Source organism: Canis lupus, chromosome 1 (genome assembly GCF_048164855.1).
Source record: "Canis lupus baileyi chromosome 1, mCanLup2.hap1, whole genome shotgun sequence".
Lineage (NCBI taxonomy): Eukaryota > Metazoa > Chordata > Mammalia > Carnivora > Canidae > Canis > Canis lupus.
Genome location: NC_132838.1, coordinates 111,327,785 through 111,355,642, shown reverse-complemented (window position 1 = coordinate 111,355,642; position 27,858 = coordinate 111,327,785). Strand labels below are relative to the sequence as shown.

Genomic DNA, 27,858 nt, shown 5'->3' with positions numbered 1-27,858 from the left:
GGGTGCAGGTCCCAGGGAGCCAGGATGCAGTGTGGAGCACCAAAGCTCCTCCCAAGTATCCAGACCACCCTCATTTCTGACCATGCCAACAAAAATTATGCAGCCTCTGAAAGTATCTGTCACAAATTTCTCAGTTCATTGCATACCATATATTTGGCAGTAGGTGCTAAGTAAACAGTAGAAAGAAAAGGCAACAACAAAATTATAGAGGTTATGACATGGATCTTTGACCATAAGGCACCGTTCCATCCGATTAATTTTTTAAAAAATAGCTTTACTATTGTTATAAAATTGATATATACTTTGTTAAAAAGTGAAACACATAAAAGTACACGAATATATTACACATCCTGCATCCCACTTACTAGAGATAGGCATAGTATGATAGAGATATCATACTAACCTTTCATAAATTTTTTTCTTTCTCTCTCAATAAACATACACACACAAAAAACTATTAACAAAATAGGGTCATACTAAAATTATTCTACAACTTTCCTGGCTCACAAAATAGTTTATGGGCAATCTTCAATGTCAACGTAGGTGTACTTGAGCATTTTAAGTGATTTTCACTCATTTACATGTGCCTTAACTTATTACACTTGGAGTATTAACATCTTTTTTTCTATAGTAAGAAAACGCTAAGAAACTCAGCCATATGCATACATCTTTTTCCACATGTGCAATTATCTCCCAAGTATCAATTACTACATACTTATTGCCACTTCAAAGACTATACAAATTAAACTTGAGACACTGACAAATTCCTTCTAAAGACTTTTTTTTCACTCCTATCAATAAATTCTGTGGTGACTATTTTACCACAGCTATTCTGACAAGTTAAAATGGTATTTCTGATTTTTTCAAATGCTCTAGTATTTTGTCTCACCTGTTTAAAAACACTATAAAATGAAATAGGGCAGAAGTATTATACTCATGATAGCAATAAAACAAATTAACCTGTAAATTCAATGCAATGCCAATCAGCTTTTTTGTTTGTTTGTTTTTAAAAGCTGATAAAATGAGGGGCATCTGGGTGGCTCAGTCAGTTGGGCATTTGACTCATGATCTTGGTTCAGGTTTTGATCTCAGGATCGTGAGTTCAAGCCCCATGATGGGCTTCATGCTGGGCAGAGAGCCTATTTTACACAAAACAACCTGATAAAACGAAATGGCCCTGCAGTTCAGTACAACCTCTCCAAGACAGCAGTTTATCTCTAGGGGATAAAACATATCCACCACAACGTGATATAAAAAAACGTGATGGAGACACATCATCCAGACCTGCCAAGAGAGGGACCCTCCCTCTAACTGTTGCTGGTCTTCTAAAAGCAACTGGCCTCCCTCAACCAATGGCAAAAATCATCTTTCAATTTTTGTAAAACCAATCTAAAAAGTACACACAATATTGGTTTTACTAAAGTGACCACCTTTTCCTACATTTGTCCCATTTGTAGGTATTCCTCCCCTTTCTCCACAAGGAATCCATGTCCAAAACCTGCCCTTGATCCATTCTCACTCGTATTATTTATAAAAACTCCCTCCTGGGCCGACTCTAATGAGAGTGATGATTTTTACTGAGGTCCCTGTCATACTTCTTTGAGGACAGTCTGCCCAGCGACAGACTCTGGAGATGGAAGTGTGAAACTCAAGTGCTCTTCCCATTTCTCAAACTTCTGGGTCTTCCCTTCCCATCTCTCAAACTTCTGGGTCTTCCCTTCCCATCTCTCAAACTTCTGGGTCTTCTGTTCCTCTGCAGACCAGGCCATGGTGACCAGGTCAGCCTCCACTGCAGCCAACCCCACACATCATGTTCACAAAGTCTTCCTCCTGCGCTGGCAGCCAGGTGAATAAGTTCAGGTTCCATCTCAACGCATGCCTACTTGTCAGGTTTCTCACTTATGTGCACTCGCTGATGATTTCGCAGGCCTGAGCTGTAACTGAAGCCCTTCCCACACTCCCCGCATCTGTAGGGCTTCTCACCAGTGTGGACTCTTTGGTGGACATGAAGACAGGAGCTTCGACCAAAGCCCTTCCCACACTCCTCACATTTGTAGGGCTTCTCGCCAGTGTGGACCCGCTGGTGACCTTGAAGGTGTGAACTCTGGCTATAGCCCTTCCCACACACGTCGCATCTATATGGCTTCTCTCCGGTGTGCACTCTCTTGTGGCTGAGGAGGCCGGAGCCATATCTGAAGCCCTTGCCACATTCGTAACACGTGTAGGGTTTCTCTCCCGTGTGCAATCTCTGGTGGGTGCGAAGATTCGAGCCGTAACTGAATCCCTTGCCACACTGGTCGCACGTATAGGGCTTCTTTCCCGTGTGAATCCGCTGATGCTTGTAGAGACTTGAGGTACACCTGAACCCCTTCCCACACGCTTCACATTTGTAAGGTTTCTCGCCAGTGTGGACCCTCTGGTGGATGAGAAGCCCCGAGCTGTAACTGAAGCCTTTGCCACACTCGGCACATTTGTAGGGCTTCTCTCCCGTGTGGGTCCTCTGATGGATAAGGAGGTCAGAGCTATAAATAAAGCCCTTCCCACACACATCGCACACGAAGGGTCTCTCTCCCGTGTGGACCCTCTGGTGACTATGAAGGTCTGAATTCCGCCGGAAGCCCTTCCCACACTCAATGCACTTATAGGGTTTCTCCCCGGTGTGGACCCGCTGGTGGACGTGAAGGTCCGAGCTGCGGCCGAAGCCCTTCCCGCACTCGCACTTGTAGGGCTTCTCTCCTGTGTGCAGCCTCTGGTGCCGGAGAAGCCCTGAGCTGTAACTGAAAGTCTTCCCACATACGTCGCATTCAAAGAGGCGCTGGCCAGTGTGAACTCGCTGGTGTGCCTGGAGGTACGAGTTGTAACTGAAACCTTTGTCGCACTTGTCACACTGGTAGGGCTTCTGTCCTGTGTGCGACTTCTGGTGGCTGCTGAGGTGCGAGCTGCAGGTGAAGCCCTTCCCGCACTGGATGCAGCTGTAGGGCTTGCCCCCTGGGTGCACATGCTGGTGCTTGTGGAGCGCAGACTTGGCGTAGAACCCTTTGCCACACTCACCACACGTGTAGGGCTTCTCCCCTGTGTGCAGCCGCTGGTGCACCTGCAGCACTGAGCTATAGCTGAAGCCCTTCCCGCACTCGCCGCACTTATACGGCTTCTCACCAGTGTGGACCCGCTGATGGACCAGCAGGTTGGAGCTGCGACCAAACGCCTTCCCACACTCCTCGCACGTGTAAGGCTTCTTTCCCGTGTGGACCCCTTGATGAATGAGGAGAATCGACTGGTACCGGAAGCCCTTCCCACAGGCCTCACACCGGTAGGGCATCTCCCCTGCAGGGGCCCGGGGCCGGCTGGGCCCTCGTGGGTTCAGCCTTCGGCCCCGACCGCACTCCTTACTTGTAGGGGGTTTCTCACCTGAGGGAGTCCTTTGAGGTCTCTCCAGACGGGCAGTAGGCCTTAGGCCTGGACCAAACTCATATTTATGGGGTTTCTCTCTCGAGGGCCCTCTTGGATGAGTGGGAAAGTGTGAATCTCCCCTGAAGCCATTTCCACATTCGTGTCTTTTCCAGTCATCCTCTTGGGAGTCGGGGCGATGAAGAATCGACTTTTTAACACACTGATCGCAATTACAGGGTCTCTCTCTTTCAGGTAATCCATGGTCATTGCAACAAGGCGATATCCAGTGGAAGCTGTAACTGTCCCCCTCATGTTTACATACTGTATCTTGCCTGTCGAGTTTCTTACACCTTTCTCCAGTGTTCCATGGCTCATTCACAAAGGCTTTCATCCAAGAATCTTGAACAGATACCAGGCTTACACCTTTCCAGGATGGAAATTCTTGATTTTCTGAACCAACGGGTCCCTGAAGACTGGCCACAAAACTATCCATTGGTGAACCCCGAGTGGGTATTCCTGGCCACCCTTGGAAGGGAGAAGCGTCTTCTGAGAACTGGGAACTTTTCCCTTGAAGATTTACTCTATGGTCCTGACTCCCAGTTAATTCACCAGCCACCTGTTCCCAGATTTTCCAGTAGGAGAGCTCTCTGTAGGAAAGGCACTTTAATTCTCTTTCTTGAATATACTCCAGGACTTTTTCATTCTTGTCTCCTATGGGGTGAAAGACAATTCAGAGATGAGAACAAATACAAGACTGGCTCAGGGATCTCAAGCCAAGTCAGGTTTTCAGGCTCAGACTGGTAATCAGCCTAGAGCAAAATCACCTGTATGTATCATCACTACCAGGGCACTTCTTTTGTGTCTGAAAAAAAGACAACGTTCTTGTTAACAAGTTTTGAAGCTAAATGTGAGTATGACCCTACTATAACAAACTACATCTCATCATCTACTTGCCAAGAGAGAAAGAAATTCAGAACAGATTTCTGCTGAGAAAATTCACCTCTCCAGTTACTGCCATTGTTGCTAATTATAAATAATAATATCTAACATTATCATAATACTCCCTAGATGCTGATGATATACACCCATTAACTCCTTTCACCCTCAGAATAACATGGAGATAAGGATCCTTACCATTTCTGCTTTACGGATGAGGGACCCAAGGCACAGAGAGGATGAGTAACCTGGTGCAGTCACCCTGCCATGCTGTGAGGTAGGGGTAGGCGAGGTGTCGAACACAGAAGTTGGGTTTTAGAGCCACACTTAGTGCTCTCTCCCAGCATGACTCTAATTCTGGGCATGTAGGAGCTGAACCCAGGGGTACGAACGAAGCAGCAAATCCTCCAAAGTGTACCAGCTGTGTCCCAGTCTTCTGGGAGCATATCTGGTAGGAATCCACATGATACAGCATACAGAGGCATAAAAATACCCAACATATCCCTGTTACTGACTGCAAGTCTTCAGATTGTCATGTTTACTATGTAGTTCCAGATAAGTTAAAAAAAAAAAAAAAATCTGTCCCTGCTTTTTGAAGTTCTTAATGGGTGTGACTTTTACCTTCAGGGGCTGAAATCACATGTATCTTTTTATAACTGAGCACTTGTAGGATATACAGGTTAAAGGGGTTAAATGGGTATAAGTAGGATAGAGGAGTTAACTGGCTTGTCTTACACTGCGTGGCTGTTCTTATCAGAGGGAGGCAAGTCCAGGTACCCCTTGATCACTCTGGGTATGTCCTTGTCTGAAAAGCATGAGGAATTGTGAGAAGGTCGGAACTGAGTAGCAAAAATGAAATCGTAGAACAATCACCTATAATAGTATGTAGTTTCTACAGGTTGGATTAAGGGTCAGAAGGGGCCTTTACATGACAAGTTCCCTCCCTCCCTGCCTGTTCAGGACTCCAAGTTCCAAGGTTCTCTCTCACCTGTGTGTGCATCTCTGGGACTTTCTCTCTCTGTTACCTAAGTCTTTCTGCCTTTTTTCAAAGTGGGTATCTTACCAGGTTTGGAAGGTCGTTGCTCTAAAATAAAAGGCTTAATTAAGCACATTCTTGAGATGCAAAAAATAGTCAGAAAATGTAGCCCAAATCCCAAAACATTCAAGCCTTTGCAGGACACAGAAAGGACTCAAGATTGGCCAAGTGAAACTTCTTTATAACTGGTTGTTCTTTTTAAAAAAGGAAAAAAAAATAATAATAAAAATAAAAATAAAAAAGGGAGGACTGAATCTGTATGCAAAGACCAAAAACGCCCTCTCCCCAGGGAACAAGAACACTCCAATCAAGGTAAGCGTCCATTACCCAGACAATCCCCTTACCCACAGAGAGCAGGTTCCTGAAGTTCTCCAGCATCACATCTCGGTACAGCTTCCTCTGGGTAGGGTCCAGCAGCTTCAGCTCCTCCTCAGTGAAGACCACGGCCACGTCCTTGAAGGTCAATGGCTCCTAAAACATGGAACACCGTGAAACACAAACACCCACCAGGTGAAAGGTAAACCCAGAGTCACTAAGGAAAGCAGGCAAGAAAGCAGGCAGTTGCTCAGTCTGGCAGGTCAAATTAAGTTTTGTTGATGTCTGATGCCAATAATGTCAATTCTAACCAACCAATGGTAACCATGGTTACCCAACAAGCAAAGAAAGCAAGGAACACGACTCTCTGCTCAGTGTGAGCACTGCTGAGGGCAATTCCATCAAACTGCAATGCTTCAATCACATGGTCTGTCCATCTCACAATTTGACTCCAAGTGGTAAAATAACAATTTTTCCTCTGAAATAACTGCTCCCACACAGCCTAACGTTAGGAGTGAGGGATCCCTGGGTGGCGCAGCGGTTTGGTGCCTGCCTTTGGCCCAGGGCGCGATCCTGGAGACCCGGGATCGAGTCCCACGTCGGGCTCCCGGTTCATGGAGCCTGCTTCTCCCTCTGCCTGTGTCTCTGCCTCTCTCTCTCTCTCTCTGTGACTATCATAAATAAATAAAAATTAAAAAAAAAAGAAAAAAAGGAGTGAGCATGTCTGCACATACCCCAAAATCACCCTCTCTGCCAGAGTGACTGTTCTTCACCAACCAGCCACTCACCCTTCCATCAGCAGCTCGGCGAATCCTGCTCTTTGTGGCCCTAGCCTGCAGCCCCCTACAGACACTCGTACGTGTGTACACACACACACACACACACACACACACACACGCCTTTTATGGGCTTCCATGTTATCACTTAACAGAAGTGACCAATGGATATGTTTATGTAACCATGTCCACAACCAGATGAGGCCTCTAAAGCAGCATCTCAAACTGCGGAGTTTCAAATCACACTGTGTCATCCTCGGTTATGAACTGTGGCCCAAGGTTTTTAAGCAGATTGCTCTGGTCCACTGAGGAAAACAATGGACAGCAGTTGTAAATCCTGAAACATGGTGATCGACTATATTGTGATAGCTTCACTGTCTTCACTTAGACTGTGGCATGCCTTCTTAAGAGGGAGACAAGTGCATGTGAGGGCTTTCAGAGTTATACTTTACCTCTGGCCTGTCCCTGGAACAGCTGTAACAAGGTATTACAAGGTACAAGTTGAGCTGATTCTATACATACTTAACTTTTTCGCCAAATTCATGGATACGGTTTTAAGAAGTTGAAGTAGCTATAGTAAGGTTTAATGCATGCTTGTCTACATATTACTCATTCCATAAATATTCAGTACCTATAAGACAGTATTAGACACAGGAATTAAAGAGATAAGGAAGAAAATAGCCCTGCTTCCATGGGGCTTGTGCTGGTGGTCCCCAAGCTCACTTCCAAGTTCTACGATTCACGAGAAGGACTCACAGGACTCAGTACATAATCACACTCACAGCTACAACTTTAAAAAACAACAACAAAAAACCCCCCAAAACAAAAACCAAGCAAGATCAGCAAAGGGAAAAGGTATATGGGGTGAGGTCTGGAGGAGGCCAGGTACAACCAGGTGTGCTGCTCTAACAAGTCTTAGCCATGAATAAAACAACAACTGAGCCCCTGGGTCCTGGCAAATCCCTGAACATGGGGGTGGTCTCAGGGACTCCTGCATGAACCAAGAGGTGAAGTAACCCAGCCACAGTTACACAGCTGGTTAGAGATAGAGGTTTAGTTCAAGCTGAACACACAGAACCTAGTTGCAGAGCCACTGTACTTTAACAGCAGTCCTGTAAAGGCCAAGATGTGTGTCACCAGGGGACCAGAAACGAGTCTATAAAGCAGATGACATTAATACCGTCTACTTATAGAAAAATGACTGTAAAGCAGGCTCTAGCCTAAGCATTTTTACATGATTGATCTCAATCGTCTCAGAACTCATGGAAAGTGAGAACTTTCTGGAGTATCGGGAATGTTCTCATCTGCTGTTATCAGTAACTACTCACAAGGTAGCTGCTAGCACTATCTCCCCTCCACTGATGAGCAAACTGCGGTCTCAGAAAGGGAATGTTATTTGTCGAAGACCATATACCTAATAAGTCGTGGTGAATCAGGACTGAAGTCGGGCAGCCTGGCTAACCATGCTGAAACCACTCTACTATCCTGCCGCCCCAACGAGATCAGAAGGGCCAAACCAAAGGAACCGACCTCCCCATTCTGGAGGAGTGGCACCGACAGAGTACATTTCTGAGCAGAATCCCAGATCAACCCCAAGACTAGAGGCAGCATAACGATGGGGAGAAAGCTTGGGCCAGAGGCAGCCAGTCGGACAATTAATTAAACAGATGTGGACCTGCCACTAACTCCCGAATCTATATCCAGCTCTGCCTTCTACACTCAGCCCTGCCTACTCAACTACCACCTGGATGTCTGAAAGGTATCGTGAAGCAGAAACAGCCCAATCTGAAGTGAGTCTTTCCTCCCAAATAGTTCTCTTCTAATCTCCCTGGTGTGGGTAAACACAAGTACCATCTACCTTAAAGGCACCCTTCTTTCCTTTTCCTTATTCCTTACATCTAATTCATTAAAAAAAAAATAACAACAACAAACTCTGCCAATTATTATTCCAAAGTATACTTCAAATCTGTTTCTCCTCATCATTACTTCCACCTCTCTAATCCAACTCATCACCATCCTTTGCTTGGATGACTGAAGAAATCTTCTCTCAATTCACCCTGCCTACGTTGCTCAAGACACTTGAGAGTGACGATCTTGTTTCTAAACTGTCTGCTACCTTCTAGAATGCCAGCCCCATGAAAGCGGGGGTATTAGCCGTGTTGCTCCCTGATACATCACCAGGGCTTACTTAGAACAATGTTTGGCCCATAGTAAGTGTCTGACAAATGTTGAATGAATAGAAAAAGGAAGAATAGCAACTCCTGAACTTCAAAAGCATATGTTCAATATGAATAGTAAAACAATACAAAGACGTACAAGTAACTCAGTGGACCAGAGTACAGAATGCAGGAACGGTCCCATCAGAGGAAAGCTAAATCAACTGATCTTTCTCTTCCTCTGTATACATAACATACTACTAAATATACATATATATATATATATGCATAAATATGTTCAAAAATGTATAAATGATAAAAGTAGTACTTCTTGACTTGCAAATAAATGATAAATATAATAAATGGCACTGTCATGATTGGCTATCCATCTTGAAGAAAATGAAATTAAATGTCAACCTTGGGCAGCCCAGGTGGCTCAGCGGTTTAGTGCTGTCTTCAGCCCAGGGCATGATCCTGGAGTCCCAGGATCAAGTCCCACATCAGGCTCCCTGCATGGAGCTTGCTTTGCCCTCTGCCTGTGTCTCTGCTTCTCCTCTCTCTCTCTGTGTCTCTCATGAATAAATAAATAAATAAAATCTTAAAAACAAATAAATGTCAAAAAAAAAAAAACAACAAATAAATGTCAACCTTACACCACTTACAAAAACAGCCATATTAGAGATTAAAACATTTTTATTTTTTTAATTTCTTAAAAAAGATTTTATTAATTCATGAGAGACACAGAGAGAGGCAGAGACATAGACAGAGGGAGAAGCAGGCTCCCTGCAGGGAGCCCAATGTGGGACTTAATCCCAGGACCCTGGGATCATGACCTGAGCCAAAGGGAGACACTCAACCACTGAGCCAGCCAGGTGCCCCTAAAACATTTTTTTAAATTCACATATATTTTTTAAGATTTTATTTATTTATTTGAGAAACAGAGAGAGTACACATGAGCAGGGGCAGAAGGAAAGGGAGAAGCAGACTCCTCTGCTGAGTAGGGAGCCTGACATGGAGCTCGATCCCAGGACCCCAGGATCATGACCCGAGCTGAAGGCAGATGCTTAACCAACTGAGCCACCCAGGTGCCCTGACCCCTAAAACATTTTTTTTTAATTTTTATTTATTTATGATAGTCACAGAGAGAGAGAGAGAGGCAGAGACACAGGCAGAGGGAGAAGCAGGCTCCATGCACCGGGAGCCCGATGTGGGATTCGATCCCGGGTCTCCAGGATCGCGCCCTGGGCCAAAGGCAGGCGCCAAACCGCTGTGCCACCCAGGGATCCCCCCCTAAAACATTTTTAAATAAAAACTATTTAGGTGCCTTTACGGTTAGGCTTAGAATGGGTAAAGCCTTTGGCAGCTGGACATGAAACCACATTTTCAAAAGGGAACTAACAAATCATTTAACTGTGAAAATGTTACACTTCCACATGGTCAACTCACCACTCACAAAGTCAAGATTGAGAGAAATTAACTGTAACACTTTTGATGGGCAAGTTAACAACCCTACTCTTGAAAGAGCACCTTTCATTAATGAAAAATGGGCAAAAGCATTTCATAAGGAATTTGCAGATGAGAAAATACAATTACAGCAAACATAGGGAAGATGCTCATCAGTACCTACTGTGTGAGGAACTGCAAAAGACATGGAAGGTCTTAGCCATACCCCCTCCTCTATAAGATTAGCAAAAATGTTTAGTACTGATAAAGCCTTGGGGGAAAATCTTGCCCCCCTCAGATTTAATCAGAATTCTTAGAAATGTAAAAAAAAAAAAAAAATCACTGCTATGATTATGGGAAAATGAAAGCTCAAGAGATGAGCTAACCAGCAGAATGAGCATCACTGAAGCACAAGCAGTGGAAAGGAGAGCCTCCTGGAATATGATGGAAACCAAAGAGGAGATTAAAAATTAAAGGATAGGGAAGGCAGATCCAGAATTTATACCTTTAATAACAGGAGTTCCAGTAGGACCAAATGAATAAAATAATAGTAACTATTACTAACAGTAATAGTCATAATAGTAACATCCAGGCAGAAAAAGAATTAATGCCAAAAGACTGCAGAGCAAGGATAGTTAAGGTATGACCTTGAAAATGACACTCAGCCAAGACGCTGTCAAGTATAAACACAACAGACCTTTCTGGAAAAAAACTGCTGAAGGAACTAAGAACCCAGAATAAACTCTGCTCACCAGGAGATGAATGGAGAGGCCATGAGAAAAAAGGCCAGCACAAGACTGAAGACCAGTTCTCAAGGTATGAATGATGAATTTTCAGCTCAGGCAATTTGCCATTTGGGCATAAAGGCAACAGACATTTCTCAGCATGGGAATGCTCAGTGGGTACGGCATCTACAAGTTTTCTCTGGGAAATGCAAATTGGGGAATGACATTAAGCACACCAACAGATAAATCAAAATGAAGCCAGGAATGAAGAAACGGGTAAAAAGGACAGGTGGTAGACGACTTCTATATACACAACTGAGACAAGTCCACTGTGGGGATCCATGCTGACAAATCAGAAGGTAATGACGGGGGCACTTGGGTGGCTCAATGATTGAGTATCTGTCTTTGGCTCAGGGCATGATCCCAGGTTCCTGGGATGGAGTCCTGCACTGAGTTCCCCGCAGGGAGCCTGCTTCTCCCTCTGCCTGTGTCCCTGCCTCTCTCATGAATAAATAAATAAAATCTTAAAAAAAAAAAAAAAAAAGAAGGTAATGACAGTAATTAACTGTATTTTCAGCTCTCAGAGCAAGTTCACCAATCATATTTAAAATTATATTGAAAAAAAGTGACTAAGTTTCCAAATTCTTCCATAATGTTTTTCCATAAAAAAGAAAGCTTTATAAAAGAATCTCGCATGTGCTGAAAAAAAATAGGCAGCTAAAATTTTACAATTGCTTTGATTTTTTTCTTTTGATTAAAAAAAATGTTAACACATATGCAGGTATGTACTGTGTGTGGGTGTGTATGAGATGGAGAGAAGAGAGCATGCACGCGCATATCTTTCTACATCCTAATAGCTTCATCCACTTTATCTCACTAGATGCAGCACAAAATCTAGACAAGATAACAAATGAAACTATAATAATCTAACATCAACCCAAAGGATGGATATGGAGTCCACTCTGCTACATTTTTTTTTTCTTCCTTTGCTGTTATGAACAACACTGCAATGATTATTCTGCAAACACTTGCTCTGATTTGGAATGAACCTGTAGACTGGGGGATACTGGAGTAAACATATGTGGAACTAAAGGCTAAAAATGTCTTTTGCAATTTTGTGCAATATACCCGTTTCTCCATTCGGCTCACACTGAGCTCTGATCTTTCAAATCTTTGTCTGCTAAAAAAAAAAAAAAAAAAAAAAGAATCGTACCTTGTTTCAATCTGTACTACCTTGACTGATAGAGGTTGATCATTTTTCATATAACTATAGGCCATTTGTTTCTTTTCTTCCTTCCTAAGAATGCTTGAGTATTTGAACCTCTCTTTCAAAAACAAAGATTATAATTTTGTCATAGATGACATTTTTTCCCCTAATATGATCTTTTTAAAAAATATTTTATTTATTTATTCGTGAGACACACAGAGAGAAGCAGAGACATAGGCAGGGAAGAAGCAGGCTCCCTGTAGGGGACTGATCCTAAGACCCTGGGATCACAACCTGAGCCCAAGGCAGAAACGCTGAACCACTGAGCCACCCAGGTGACCCTAGTATGTTCTCTTTTAACTTTGTTTATGGGGTACTAGTAGGGTGTATTACCTGGAGAATATGACCTCTGTAAAGAAGTCAGAGAAAACGTCCCAGGGAGGAGAAAAGCTCAGGCAGAGAAAGATTCATTATTTGAGCATCACCTCTCTGTATGATTTAGGCTCAGGCCTTTAGATGAAATGATTATTGATTGGCAGGAGAACAAGGTGCGGAATGGCAAATTATAGCCATACTGACCAGGGTTCAAGCCCAGGATTCCTCACTCGTTTCTTCCTTTCTACCATCTCTCTCACATAGCTACTTTGTGCATAAATGCAATGAGCAATGCCATTACTTGCTCAATACACTGTTTTCTCATCTCTTCTCCCAAGGGAGGGGGATATTTTTACGCTCTGACACCTCATGTGTCATTTCTGGAGAGAAAAGAGATCTCAACCCACCTGAAACTGGGTCTTGTCCTCCCCATCCTGAGAAAGGGCTGAGGCTTGAGAGTGGACAGCTGCAGGAGAAGGAAGCCATGAGAAGGGGTGGCCCCTGCCTGGGACCATCTACCAGGACCCTAGCAATGTCTGCTGCTTCACATGCTGGATTCTTCTCCTCCGCCTCACTTTTCCTCTCTCCACACCTGGTTCCAACTCTCCCACCACACTCCCCTCCTGAGCTCTCACCTCTCTCCCCGGGCCTCAAGGTCCAAGTCTCCATGGTCCCTTCTAGGTTTTCCCAGGGTGGCAGTAATTTTTAATCAGTTCTCCTCTGATCTTCTTAAGCTAGAGAAGAGAAGATCTGGGCCTTCTGTATTCTTGAGGTTCTCAAAGCTCTGACAAGGGAGTGTCAGATGGCTAGCTGGGCTCCAAAGGGAGGACCTGTCTCCACTTCACGTTCCAAGCCTGGTTCGTTCCCATGCTCCAGGGACCTTTGGGCTCAAGAGGGGAACTTGACTTGATCTAGTCCTTTCTTCTGGACCCCAGAGCTCTGGGTCTCCCTTCTGGATGCACACCTTTTGGATACCACTCATTCAGTGGACGCTTACTGAGTCGCTGTATGCATCATCCCTGCTCCAGAAGGACTCACAGTCCACAGAGCCAAGAACACTGCAGATGGCTGTGGACAGTCTGAGAAGTTTCCGCTGGGAAGGCCTAGCAGCAGTAGAGTCACAGTGAGACACAGAGCCGTACAGAAGGGTGGAGATGCTACCAACACATTAGTCCTGTGTTCTGTGAAGGAGAATCTAGAGTGTGAAAGCTTTACTAAGGTGATACTGTGGGCACTGAGGAAATAAAAATGATTAAAAATCCCTGTCCTGGGGGTACTGGCTGGCTCAGTCAGAAGAGCATGGTACTCTGATCTCAGGGTCATGAGTACAAGCCCCATGTTTGATGTAGAGATTACATACATACATACATATACATACATACATACATACATAAACTTAAAAAAAAATCTCTGTCCTCAAAGATTCTGTAAATTAAGACACAGGTTAGCAATGGCCTTCTAACTCAGGGTTTGTAATCTTTTCTGTTCCATAGCCTCCTTTGGCATGATACTCACAGACTTACTCAGAGTAACATTGTAAGTGCATTAAAAAACAAACAGGGGATCCCTGGGTGGCTCAGCGGTTTAGCACCACCTCTGGCCCAGGACGTGATCCTGGAGTCCTGGGATCAAGTCCTGCATCGGGCTCCCTGCATGGAGCCTGCTTCTCCCTCTGCCTGTGTCTCTGCCTCTCTCTCACTCTGTGTCTCTCATGAATAAATAAAATCTTAAAAAAAAAAACAAAACAAAACACAGGATTATTTTAAAGCCTAATTACACTGGAATACAACATTAAAAAAATAATAAAACACCAGGGATGTGTTTTTTTACACATTAAATATTAAGAATTTATTAACTACTGTATTTTCAAAATAGTAATGAGCAAGTAATATTTTAAAACATCTGTATCAACTATAATATAAAAATATCTATGATTTACATGGATAACAGAGCCATGGGTTCTGATGATACTTTTATAGTTTGTCACCTGCCTTCATAATTAAAAGAAATGCTAATTTTCACTCAACTTGTGTATATTTCCCTCTCAAGTTCATGAACACCCCTGCATTATGCCCATGGACTGGAGTTCAAGAACTCCTTTTCTAAGTGAATCCTTCTCCTGCCACCACCAAGTTGAATTAGTCACTCTGAGACCCTGAACCACTTTAGGTTACTGGCTTGCAACCTTTAACACAGCTGCCCTGTTAAGATCTCTAAATCATCGGGGTGGGGGATCCCTGGGTGCTCAGTAGTTCAGCACTTGCCTTCGGCCTGGGGCGTGATCCTGGAGGCCCAGGATCGAGTCCTGCATCGGGCTCCCCGTATGGAGCCTGCTTCTTCTTCTGCCTGTGTCTCTGCCTTTCTGTGTGTCTCTCTCTGTGTCTCTCATGAATAAATAAATAAAATCGTAAAAAAAAATTTTTTTTAAATAAATAAATCATCAGGGTGCCTGGGTGATTCAGATGATTAAGCAGCCAACTCTTGATTTCAACTCCAGTCATGATCTCAGTCAGAGTCTTGGGATCAAGCCCTGTGTTAGGCTCTGCACTCAGCAGGGAGTCTGCTTCAGGATTCTCTCTGCCTCTGCCTCTCACCCCTTGTTTGCACTCATGCGCTCTCACCCTCTCTCCCTTTGAAATAAATGAGTCTTTAAAAACAGAGAGAGAGAGATATCTCTAAATCATCAAGGGAATGGGCCCTTCTCTTTATTCATGTTCTCCATTTTGCATGGGCCTGGCACATGGGACACATTTTACAAATTCTATCAATGGGATGTGAAGCACAGAGACAAACAGAACTCTTGGAACCAGCTCGGAGCCAGTCAGTAGGTAATATAAATACACTGATGGTGAGTTCCCTCCTTTCCCTTCTTTGCCTGATCTGCTTTCTCCTGAGACCCAAGCCACAGGGCAGGTTCAGAGAGATACATACCTTTGGGGTGCCCACTATAAGATATTTCCTGAACTCACATCTCCACTTTGCCCTCAGACCTCTACGTAGTCCACTATGGCAAGCACCTCCCCGTCTCCCAGTTTGTGCACTGCCCTGCACAAGGGACTGCTGTCTGAAGCAAACGTGGAACACTGGGCCACCTACTAACCTCCAAGGTGGAGGACAAAGAGCAGGGGTCAGATCTCTAACATTGTCCTTCAGACCAATGCCATTTAAAATCAGCTCCTCTGGACGCTCCAGGACTGTGCCTGCCTCAGGGCCTTCACTGATGTTCCCTTTCCCCAGTATCACAGACCCTTCACTTTCTTTGGGTCCTTACTCACCACCTTTCCAGTGATATCATCACCTTTTCCCTGAATTCATCCCTAATTATCCTTCTTACTACTGCAAACCCCTCTTCTAGCCCTCCCAAAGCATCTTCCCTGCTTCATTTTTCCCATGAAATTTATCACCTAACCTACTGTTTTTCTTTTTTACTATCTTCCTGTGTCCGCGAGAATGCAATGGCTGGGATTTTAGTCTGCTCCGCGCACAACATAGGTACCCAATACATATTTAAATAGGAAACTGGGACTGAAGTGAACTCAGCCTGCTGATACTTGGATCCTGGGTTCTTTGATGCCAGCAATGGAGCAGAATGGTTTTCTTCTGCCATGCGTTCGCTTCGTCAGTTATGTGCTAAGGACCATGCTGGATCTGTTGGGACACAGTGGTGATCAGGGCAGGCAAGGACCGCGCTTGAGCAGCTACATTCTAGCTGGGAACACATTCCCTGACATTCTACTATGTGTCAGGTGCTTAGGTTTAATTTTTTTTTTTTTTTTTTTAGGTGCTTAGGTTTAAAGAAAGATACACTCCTTTGCCATATGGAGCTCACACTGGGGAAAGAAAGAGGATGACCAATATAATTGGTGAAGCAGACAGTGGGACAAAGGGGTAATGGGAATAAGAGACATTACAAAGGTAGAAATAACAGGAATAGATGAATAACTACACGCAGGTGAAAGGAAATCAAATATGAGTCTGGAATTAAAGTTTAAGGAAAACAGGCAAATTATGGCGCTTTAATCCAGAGAGTAAAACGAGAGGCAGGGTTGGGACGTTGCAGGTCTTGACTCTCAATACTGGAGCTGTCAAACGGCCTGGGTGTAAGTTCTGGCTCAGCTGCTTTGTAGCTGTGTTAACACTAGAAGAGAGACAAATCTTTGAATGAGTCTGTTCTTTCTGCTGTCAAGTGAAAACAGTACTTCTTACTCAGAGTTGAAAGAATTGTCTTTTTCACACATATACACATGGATACCTATTTGAATAAAGCTCATAGCCTACTACGTGGCACACAAAATCCTTAGCCAACCTCTATCACTGCTGTTATTCATTCATCCTAGCACTAACCTAGGAATACAGGCACAAAGACACATTCAGCATCTCACCTCAGGGACTATAACAAACACTGCGGACACTGGAGCAAATAAGATGGACAAGATACTTCTTCTTACAGTGCTTGCATTCTGGTGAGTAAACAAATCTACAAATAAGGTGATTTCTGAGGACAAAAAGGGCAATGAAGAAAGTAAGACCAACATAACAGATTCTTGTTTACTAACCAGAACATAAGTTCTCTGGGACAGAACACAGGTGGCAGGTGTGGGAGGGACAACATTAATCAGGTTGTCGAGGACGGTCTCCAAGGCCTGAATGAAAATAAATCAGCCATGCAAAGATCTGGGATAGGAAGAGTACAGAGGGAGGTGCAGGTGCAAAGGCCCTGACTCCCAGTTAGAACACCTCAGCATTCTCATCTGTAACATGGGACTAACAGTATCTACCTCACAAAGTTGCTGAGCAAATTAAATAGTATTTGACAGGTTACCCTATGCCAAGCACTATCTAGGTACTAGGGATACAGCAATGAAAGCCCTTAGCCTAACTGGCAAACAATAAGGACTTAATTAATACACACCATTATAGTTACTGTAATTATTTCTTCCCTCCACCTAGCACAGTCCTGAAGCAGTGTAAGCCTGAGTGATTTACTGACTAAATGAACCAATACTACAAGCCAGGGAGACAGTACACTAAATCAAGACATCAGGAAATTGCCCCAAATTTAGAAAAAAATCATTTTGGGGTAGTGGGGGTGGGGAGGCAGCCATGGCTGAGGGGCTTGTATGGGATTTGTCAAGACCGTGGTATGAAAAGTAAGGTCCAGAAAGGAGAGTCTTGTCTGGGAAAAGAGCTGACATTGCCATAAAACAGTAAGAAATCAAAATTCTACTTACTTGGAGCTCTAATGTCAAGAGACCAAGGGCTATTCCTTTCTCTTCTATGCAGTTCTGAGAAAGGAACAGTCCCAAGAAGGCAAGGCCATGAAATAAAAAAGAGGCAGGAGAGAACATGATTTTTCACAATCCCAACACACAACAGGGAGAAATCTCTGAGCACCAGTTGAATGTAATCTAGCCTTCCTGTAATCCACTCCTACTACCAAGAAGGGGACCTCCATCCCTATGGGGCTCAGACAGACAGGCCATGCCATTCCTGCTGTAGGCCTCATCTACAAGCCTGCATTCACTGTAGCTTCCAGAAGACAATTAGATAGCCAACAGATACATGAAAAAAATGCTCATCAGGAAAATGCAAATTGAAACCACAATGAGATATCACCTTACACCTGTCAGGAAGACTAGAATAAAAAAGACAAGAAGTAACAAGTGTCTGTGAAGATGCGGAGACAAAGGAATCCTGGTAATATAGATTGGTGCAGCCACTGTGGAAAGTAGTCTGGAGGTGCCTCAAAAAATTAAAAATAGAAATACCATATGATCCAATAATCCCACTACTGGGTTTTTACCCAAAGAAATAAAAAACACTAATTTGAACAGATACACACCTTTGTATTTATTGCATTATGTACAACAGCAAATTTATGGAAGCAACCCAAGTGTCCATCCACAGATGGATGGCTAAAAAGGATGTGGTATTTGTATATATGATGGAATATTACTCAGCCATACAAAAGGTGAAATCTTGTCATTTGCAACATGGATAGACCTAGAGGATATAATGTTAAGTGAAATGAATCAGAGAAAGACAAATATGATATTATTTCCCTTATATGTAGAATTTAAGAAAAAACACAAATGAACAAAGAAAAAAAAGAGATAAAAAGCCAGACTCTTAAACACAGAGAACAAACCATGGAGGAGGTGAGTGGAATGAGAATACACATATCTTGATGAGCACTGAACAATGTACAGAACTGTTGAATCATTATGCACCTGGTGTATGTTTAAACATTTTTTATTTTTATTTTTTTTAAAGATTTTATTTATTTACTCATGAGAAACACAGAGAGGAGAGAGGCAAAGACACAGGCAGAGGGAGAAGCAGACACCATGCAGGGAGCCCAACGTGGGGACTCGATCGCAGGTCTCCAGGATCACGCCCTGGGCCGAAGGCGGCGCTAAACCGCTGAGCCACCCGGGCTGCCCTTCAAACATTTTTTAAATGCCTAAATATATACCTACAAATATACCATGTTCATGCAATTAAAGCCTTTAGGTTATCTGTTCTCTCCGATGCAATCTCGATCAAAATCTCAATCTTTTTGCAAAATTTGACGTGCTGATACTAAAATTTACATTGAAATGAAAAAACACCTAGAATAACGAAAACAATCCTGATACTCAATGAAGGAAAAATCTGGACAAAATTTGGACTCATTCCTTCTAACATTTATTCTAAAGCTACAGTAATCAAGAAATAGTGGTATTGGGAACCCCAGGTGGCGCAGCGGTTTAGCGCCTGCCTTTGGCCCAGGGCGCGATCCTGGAGACCCGGGATCGAATCCCACCTCGGGCTCCCGGTGCATGGAGCCTGCTTCTCCCTCTGCCTGTGTCTCTGCCTCTCTCTCTCTGTGACTATCATAAAAAAAAAAAAAAAAAAAAAAAAGAAATAGTGGTATTGGCAACAATGGACAAATAGGTCAATGAGAAGAGTCTTTTCAACGTATGGAGTTGGAACAACTGGAAAATTCTTGTGCACCCCTCCTTAAATCATACACAAGGGCAGCCCCGGTGGTGCAGCGGTTTAGCACCGCCTTCGGTTCAGGGCGTGAACCTGGAGACCCGGAATCGAGTCCCACGTCCGGCTCCCTGCATGGACAGTTTCTCCCTCTGCCTCTATCTCTCTGTCTCTCATGAATAAATAAATAAAATCTTTAAAAAAAATACACAAAAATTCATGCCATATGGATTAAAGGTCTACTACTTAAAAAAATATTTGAATTGAGAGCGGTGACTCTCATATGTTGTGTGACGAAGTGGAATTCAACCCATGTGCCTCGGGAGCTGCAACAAAGAGACCTAGGACCACTACATGAGCAAAATAATCGCTTAAAACTTGTACGGCGCTTAATAATTCTCAAGGGAACACATACAGAAGGTGAAAAACTTCTGCAGCTCTTCATGGAAAGAACTTCACAGAAAAGTCTGATACAGACTTCCTACAGAAGTGGGTGTGCGGCTACCGTGAAATAATGGCAGATTTAATCCGAGACTGCCTGGACCGGAGTCTCCCAAACCGAGCGAAGCCCTTCTCGAAGCCACCGCTGCGGACTTCGAACTGCTCCTTCCAAGCCTGGGGGCGCCCGGCGCTGCCGGCCCGAGCCCCGCCCCCCATCCCAACCCGGGATGCCCAGCGCATCCACCTCCTCACGCCTCTCCCTCGCCGCGTGGAGCTGTCGAAATCCCCTGGTTCTGACCTCCGCCACTCGCCTCTCCCCCGCAGATCCTAGAGACCCCGGCCCCCGCCCCTGCGGCCAGAACGAAGACCTCCAAGAAGCCCCCACGTCCCATAACCTACTCACCATCGCAGAAGAAATTATGGCAGCGCTGCGGTGGCCGGAAGCGGAAGTGGGCAGCTTGGGTGGACCCGGACTACATTTCCCAGAATCCTCTGCGCCACGCCCGGTCTTATTTAGAATCCAGAGGGTGGCGTAAAGGAGCGTACACCTGGAGCCTCGCCCTAGGCGCAGGTGAAAGGCGGAGGCGCAGCAGCTGTACTTTGGCCTGCGGGAGGACGTGTGGTGTTCTGGCGCTCAGCTTTGGAGCATAACTAACTACACCTTTTTTTCTCTTTCCTTAAAAAACAGTTACTACTCGCTGCTAACATGTTCAGGTTGTAGAAAATCTGACAACACGCTTCAACAAACAAATCCATATTCCCATCACCAGGGGATATAAAGAATTGATGTTTTGGTGTAAATTTTATATATATGAAATATATATTATATATAATTTAATTTCAAAAGCACCGCATGATCACTGATAAGAAAAGTATAATAAAAGGAAAAAAAAGAAAAGAATGTTCCGAAAAAGCAAGGGGGAACGTAAGATAACTAAAAGTCTTCTGTAATCCGAGCACCTAGAAACAAGCATCATTAATATCTTGGCTTGTGTATTTCCAGATTTCCTCCTTGAGTAAATGTATATTTAAAAAATTTTGTCCCCACAATATTGGCATCATAATATTTAGAATTTTTTTTCTCCCACTTCATGTATCATGGGTAGCTCTCTAAGTCACTAAATAATAAATTCATTTTAAGTGGTTGCTGAGGATTCTTTAGTTTTATATCTGTCACCACCTTGTCCACCGATGAAGTTAGACTTCCGATCTCAGTGTGTCAAAACTAGGAAGAGTCATTTTCTTTAATTTCTTCCAATTTGATAGCCCAAACATGCTGTCTCCTTATTGATTGCATTTCTTTGTTCATGGAGATGTGGAATAAATGTCAACATGTCAGTGGTGGGTAGATTGCCTTTTTATGCCCTTTATCCGTTTTTATCTTTTGTTTATTTATTTGTAAGTTCTCCTTGCATACAGATGGTATTGACTCTGTCCCATATGATGATTTTTTCCAGTTTGGACTTCCATATAGAAGTTTTTAAAAACCACCAAAACTTTATTTGATCAAATTGATTAGTCTTTTCATTTTGGATTCTGTATTTTTCCGTATAATTACAAAGACTTCCTTCCCTGGTATCCAATGAGTACACATCTATATTCACTTCTGTTCTAAAAATGTTCCTGAGATTTGTTTTAATCAGGCATGATAAGACATAGATATAGAAATGATAGTCATGAAAAATCAAGCTTATACTCACAGATCCCTAGAAACAGAAGGTATGTCATTGCTGCTCAGGACCTCATGGAGAAGGCCCAGGGTTGGTCAGGAGACAGAAGAGAAGGGGAGAACATAGTCTAGAGCCTTTATTGGGTTTTCATGGGAAGGAATGGGTGAATCAGAGTAAATATGATGAATAAGTTTAGGATTGGATAGTTTAAATAATTTTGATGGGCTCTGGGACATAGGTGTGGTCCCTGGGTGTCCAGTACCTGGTCCTGGGTTGATTTAGGGCAGGGAAATATTGTGCTGGTATGTGAGTTTGATAAAGGACATAGTTGGGGGTGTGGGCTCTGGATTGTTGTTTGTTTGTTTGCTTTGTATATCAAAGACACCTTCATAAAGTAGTTTGCAATCTATAAATTAGCTAGCCCTAGGAAGGGGTTATCTCTCTGGGATCAAGGCCTCAAATGCCAGAACACTGAAATACAGAAAATAAGAAGATATAATCAACTCAACTTATAGTGGTTTTATTGTTCTATTTTATTCCTGTGTGATTTATTTCCGTATATGGTGTGAAGGAGAGATCTACTTTTCTATTTCGCCAAATGGTTGTCAAGTTTTCTAAACAAAATTTACTGAAAAATACATAGTTTCTCTACTGATTTAAAATGTAATCTTACTCATTTACTACATTATTGTTTATAGTTATATATTTTCTGGGATACAATTGTTCCAATGATAGAGATTGTCTTTCCGTGCCAGGATAAAAGATTTCAAATAGAGTTATTACTATTGTATAATATATTTCTTTTTTTAAAAAGATTTATTTATTTATTCGGAGAGAGAGAGAGGCAGAGACACAGGCAGAGGAAGAAGCAGGCTCCATGCAGGAAACCTGATGTGGGACTCGATTCAGGATCTCCAGGATCACACCCTGGGCTGCAGGTGGTGCTAAACCGCTGCACCACCGGGGCTGCCGTGTATAATATATTTCTTTATCTCTCCCTCTTTATTCTATTTTTTAAAAATTTAATCCTAGAAATTATAGCATTCTCTTTTCTAGATGGACCATTTAATTGTTTTGACAAATTCTAAGATTTGTCAAGGACTCCTGTTGCTTAGAAAAATAACCCAATCACAGCATTACACGCCTCCAGGCATGTGGTCAAAACCCATCCTTCTTTGCTTGAGTGTGAAGAGTTTCAGTTCCCAGCCCAAGTCCTGCCATTTTTACAACTCTCTGTCTTTGCTGTGGTTGATCACTCTGAAATGTCTGTCCCCTTCTTCACTTTTAAAACCTTACCCAGTTTTTAAGACCAATTGAATAGCACTTCTTCCACGGAAACTGTATGAGTTCTATGACAAATGAACAGATCAGCCTCTGGTTCAGGAGAGTTTCATGGGAGTACATTTAATGGGATCTCATTTTGGGGTTTTCTCATTTCCTTGGGAAATCAATAAATTGGAGTGTTTTTACCTGAATAACTAAGGAAGAACCCTTATGATATGAGGGTATATGACTCTGTCCCAAGGTTCTAGATGAAGTCTTAGCCTTCACCTTGTTGTGAGGATCTCATACTATATATGAAGTGGTATAGTATCACTTGAAGGTACACAGTGATAAACAGAAATAAATTAAGTAGAGAACATAAAACCAATGAAACCAAAAGTCAGTCTTCTGGCAGCATTAGTAAAATTGATAAACCAAGAATAAAAGAGATGACATTGCCAAAATCAGAAATGAAAGAGAGAATATCTCTACTGCCGATCATACAAAACCTAAAAGGGTAATAAAAGAACATTATGAATAATTTTATACCAACAGATTAGACAATTTAAGTGAAATTAACAAATTCCTAGAAGGGCCTCAATTATCAAAAACTACTCAAGAAGAAATGGAAAAAATCTGATTAGACCTATGGCAAGTAAAGTAGTTGAATTGGTAATTAAAAATCTGTCCACAAAGAAAAGCCAAGTTGAAACAGCTTTACTGGTAAATTCTACCAAATATTTAAGAAGGTAAAAATACTAATCAGACACAAAACTTGCCAACTCAATCTATGAGGTCAGTATTACCATGATTTCAAAGTCAGACAAAGATATGAACAAAACTATAGACCATTATTCCTCACTGAACAAAGACATAAAAATCCTTGACAAAATATTAACAAACTAAATTTAACTATCTCATACTAACTGGGATTTATACCAGGAATGTGAAGTTGATTTAACATGTGAAAGCCAAGTAATGTAATACATCATATAGGATAATAAAGGGCAAAAAAAAAAAAAAAAGATCATCTCAGTAAGGTGTAGGAGAAGCACTTGATAAATGAATGTTCATGACAAAAGCTTTTAACAACATAGAGGTAGGAGGGAACTTCCTTGACTTAATAACATAGTCTACATCTAACAGATAAATTGAGAGACTAGAACTCAATCCTTTTGTTTCTTGCTGATTTTTCAACAAAGATACCAAGGTTTTCTTAAAGTAGCAATAAATCCAAACACTGCAAAAACTCAGTATCTCTAGATAGGGTTAAGATGGGCAAGGAGTTCAGAATTGTTTTTCTAATGTAATAGAAATGAAAACAGACTCTTAAAGCTTTCCTGTATCTTAGACACAACTTCCATTATCTCTGACAGTCGGCTACCAGGCCTCTCTCACACGTCCACACTAGAGAAAATAGTGGAGTTGTTATCTGTATTCATTCACCTAAATGCTCTTTTTACTCTCCCTGAATTTTGTGTTTTTAGATCCCAGTGAATTAGTGACCATTCTAATGATCAGCTGAGAGTATCCTGAATGCAGGAGGATCTGGATCTTTCTTATATGTTCCAGAGATATCTGTCCCTCTGTGTAAAGGCATGTTTCTGTAAATCACCAAGCTCCCTGACAAGAGAGATTCCATCTAGTCTTATATCTTAAGCCCCAAAGACTGTACAGTTTAGGAAGTACCCTTGTCATAAACTGGTGGCTCAGGGAGGTCACTGAGCAAGGTTAACATCTTATCTCCTCATCATTTCCTGGATAACTCAATAGTAAATCATTCCTTTTCCCCCAGTCCGGCCTTCTCGGTTGATCATTCAAATGTATTAAAGCCTGGGACAATACTTTTTGGTCCATCTAGCCAAAGTGGTTTTACCTGTTAACAATTTAATCTGTTGCTTTAATATTCTTTTTTTTAAATTAACCCTGCTATTTGCCTGCTATAGGAGAGATGAAACTTCCACTTCATGGCATATTTTTTTTGCCCAGTCTGGCATATCATGACCTTTGAAATGTGATGCCCAATTACTATCTACTCAATGAGGGTATCCATATGCAGTATTGTGTTTCCCTAATCCCCTAATGGTGGCAGCCTGGCTCATATGGTGGCAGGAGATAGCCGGGGTTAGGCTAGATGCAGTGCCCATAAAAGCCAAGGCATATTTAGAACCCCTACTTATGAGGGAAGGGGGATATAATCAATTTTCCAATTCCTCACCACTTGGGTGAACCAGTCCAGTGAATGGTCCCAGTTACTTTTGTCAGTTGCCTTGGGTGTTGTTTAGAACATACAGGACAGGCTCTTGCTGCATTAACTAAAGGCAATCCAGCACCCCTGGAAATATGCCATCACACCTGGGTACTGCAACAGCCACTCTTTCTATGCACTCAATCTGTCCTATCTACTGTCAGTAGCTAAAGCTTGTACCTCAGCTAGGGCATCAGCTTCCTGATTGTAAGAGGGTATCAGCACCTTCTTAGCCAGGACATGGAAAACAGTGAGGTCTGTCTTAGGCTCTTATAGATGAACCCAAAGTCTTTCCATATATCTTGACTCTACAAGAGATTATTCATAATTATCCACCCCTCAGCTTCCCATTGTCTGAGCCATAGGGTTAATCTTTTAGAACAGCCCAGGTGTCAGTGAGGGAGGGTTAACAGCCAGGGCTCATGAGTAAACAATCACCAGCCCGACTGCTCTGAGCTCAGTCCACTAGTTTATGGTTTCTTTTCTCATACAGATGGTGTCAGTATTGGGCTGAATAGGACTGCAGTCTATATGGGGTGGGTTCCCTTGAGTAGACCCATCTGTATACCAGGCATCAGCAGGAATCTCCCCTGTCCACTCCTTAGGCTGTGGGTCCGCCATAGGAATATGTGTGGGGCATCTAGAGGATATATATACTCCATAAGGCCTAGCAGTACCCCCATTTCCAGAGCACTCCTGAACAGGGCACTCCTCTGCTGCAAACAGATATGCCACTCAATCAACTGGGGGTTTGAGCCATGGTAAAGGTGGTCAATGAAACATATATTTAACCACCCTTAATAGGGAAGTTATTATCACAATGTGTTGTTCCTTAATAAGAGGCTCCACTGGAGGAGTGGAGTGCTAGGAGCTGTTGCTCTATGAGGGTATATCAGCTTTCTGCCCATTTCAAGAGCTTGGACCAAAATCTTGAACAAATTGTCTCCGTCCCTTGTTTCTGCCACAGTGCCCAATTCATACCTTCTGGAATCAAATGGGATCCCTACTTGACAGATGCCCAGAGCTTTAGTCTGCTTCACTAGTATTTCTGCCTTCTCAAAGGCAGCCCTGTCCCACACATGTCCTTTCTTTATCAGGTGATATAAGAGATGCAGGCACTGTACCAGGTGTGGAATAAAAGTCCTCCATAAACCTTAACATCCTTACAAAGGCGTGCACCTCTTTCATGTTCTTAGGGGTTGGGTAGGTTTGCATTTTATCAATCACTGCTTCAGAGTAAACACCAGTCTTACAGAACAAGACAACTCCTAGAAACTTTACAGTGGTGCCTGGGCCTGGAATTTTCTGTGGGTTCATTGCCTAAGCTCTCCCTTGCAGATGCTCCAATAAAGCCTACAAGGTGTGCTGCAATGGAGGCAAATCTTCATATGCTAACATTATAACATCAATGATAAATGTTGTGCTATATATATTTTACCACAATGCTTTAAAAATGGAAACATAGGATGTCTTGTAATAACATAACATAAAGGCTATTCATGTGTGTAAATACACACACACACACACACACATATTGTATGTTCCTGACATTTCATTGATGTGAGGAAGGAGAAGAGAGACAGGTCTCAGGCTACCACCCCATGACATACCATGGGGGCTATGCAGATAACCTTGGGGGAACCAGTTGAAAGGTCCCTTGTCACCCTTCCACGTAAAGGCATTGATCTTGTGACTCAGTGGCCAGGGATATTCTGAAAAGGGCATTTGCTAAATCCAGCAAAACATAATACATTCCTAGGATGTGGTTAAGGTATCTAAGATAGTGACAATGTTGGGCACAGCCACATGGATGGGGAATGCTACCTTATTCAGTGTCCAGTAGTCCATCAACACCTACCATGAGCCATGTGGTTTTTTTACTGGACATACTGGGATGTTGAAACTACTATGGGCAGGGTGTAAAATACCCACCCAGTGTAGCTCTTGGTTTCCCAATGCACCCAGGCAGTTTATATTGTTTGATATTTACCATTCTATGTGGAGATGGCAGGCTTATTTGTTCCCAAGTGGCACTTCCCCTCAGCATGAGTTTGATTACTCTAACCTGGAGGCATCAAAGATTTGCAGAGTTTGATGAGGATATCAATGCCCAATATGGTCTCTGGTATTGGAGAGATAAAAACCTCATAATCTCAGGGTGGTTGGGAATGCCCAAGAGGATCCTTCTGACCATAACTGTCTGTCCTGTATAACTATCAGTGGCACTGAAGGGGACAGAAAAAATCTTTGGCAGTTACCATATATTAAAATACATTTAGCTTCAGTATCCACCAGAGCTGTCACCATTTTATGCATTTTTGGAGGGTCAATGAATAGTGAACCCAACATGGGACCTCTGATCACCTCCAATGGCCCTCACCTGGAGGCAGTCTTGGCCTGTGCCTTATTTGGGAGGGAGGCACCCATCCCAAATAAGTCTGTATCCCTGAGGCCTCCTCTGGAACAGGGAGGGCATAAGGGATGATAGGAGCGGATAAGACAGGTTTTAAGGCTCAGCATTGCTCAGGTTTTAAGGCTTTCCATAGGCCAACCCAATCTATCTGTTTAGGCAGGGCCCCTGCAATGAGACATTGAAAGCAAACATATTTGCTTTCAGGTTATTCTGACTAGACCCCTGAGATAGGCTTTTGGCTTTCTGGGCTTCCTCTCTATCTAGCCTTCCCAGTCACCCATGTCCATTCCTGAGACCTATCCATTTCCCCCATTTCAGTAATGGATTGCCCAGCATAGTAAATAATCTTGTTCTATAACTGGGCTCAGCAAGGATACCAGTGTTGGGGGCAAACTGGAGAATGTTGGCTTTTCCCCTGCAGTGAATGTATTCTGATCAGGGCTTTCAAAGACAGAAGCATAGATCACGTATCTCATTCCCAGATCCCTG

At 43.0% G+C, this 27,858-nt stretch overlaps 1 protein-coding gene across 7 annotated transcripts; it reads right to left on the bottom strand.

Moving 5' to 3' along the window:
* Window positions 1-126: 126 nt before the first annotated feature.
* Window positions 127-20,255, bottom strand: ZNF229 (zinc finger protein 229). Of its 7 annotated transcripts, XM_072774844.1 has the most exons (6): window positions 17,591-17,638; window positions 16,916-17,002; window positions 16,742-16,819; window positions 12,767-16,497; window positions 5,707-5,833; window positions 127-4,101 (listed from the first exon to the last, which is right to left on the bottom strand). In XM_072774844.1, the coding sequence occupies exons 4-6, from the start codon at window positions 12,872-12,874 to the stop codon at window positions 1,880-1,882; spliced, it is 2,457 nt and encodes an 818-aa protein (XP_072630945.1). In that variant the 5' UTR covers window positions 12,875-16,497; window positions 16,742-16,819; window positions 16,916-17,002; window positions 17,591-17,638; the 3' UTR covers window positions 127-1,879. The 7 variants fall into 7 exon arrangements, with proteins under 7 accessions (XP_072630945.1, XP_072630947.1, XP_072630973.1 ...); XM_072774846.1 differs by lacking the exon at window positions 16,742-16,819 and having other exon boundaries at window positions 17,591-17,640; XM_072774872.1 differs by lacking the exon at window positions 17,591-17,638 and having other exon boundaries at window positions 12,767-12,825; window positions 12,995-16,497; window positions 16,742-17,521.
* Between the last annotated feature and the right edge of the window lie 7,603 nt (window positions 20,256-27,858).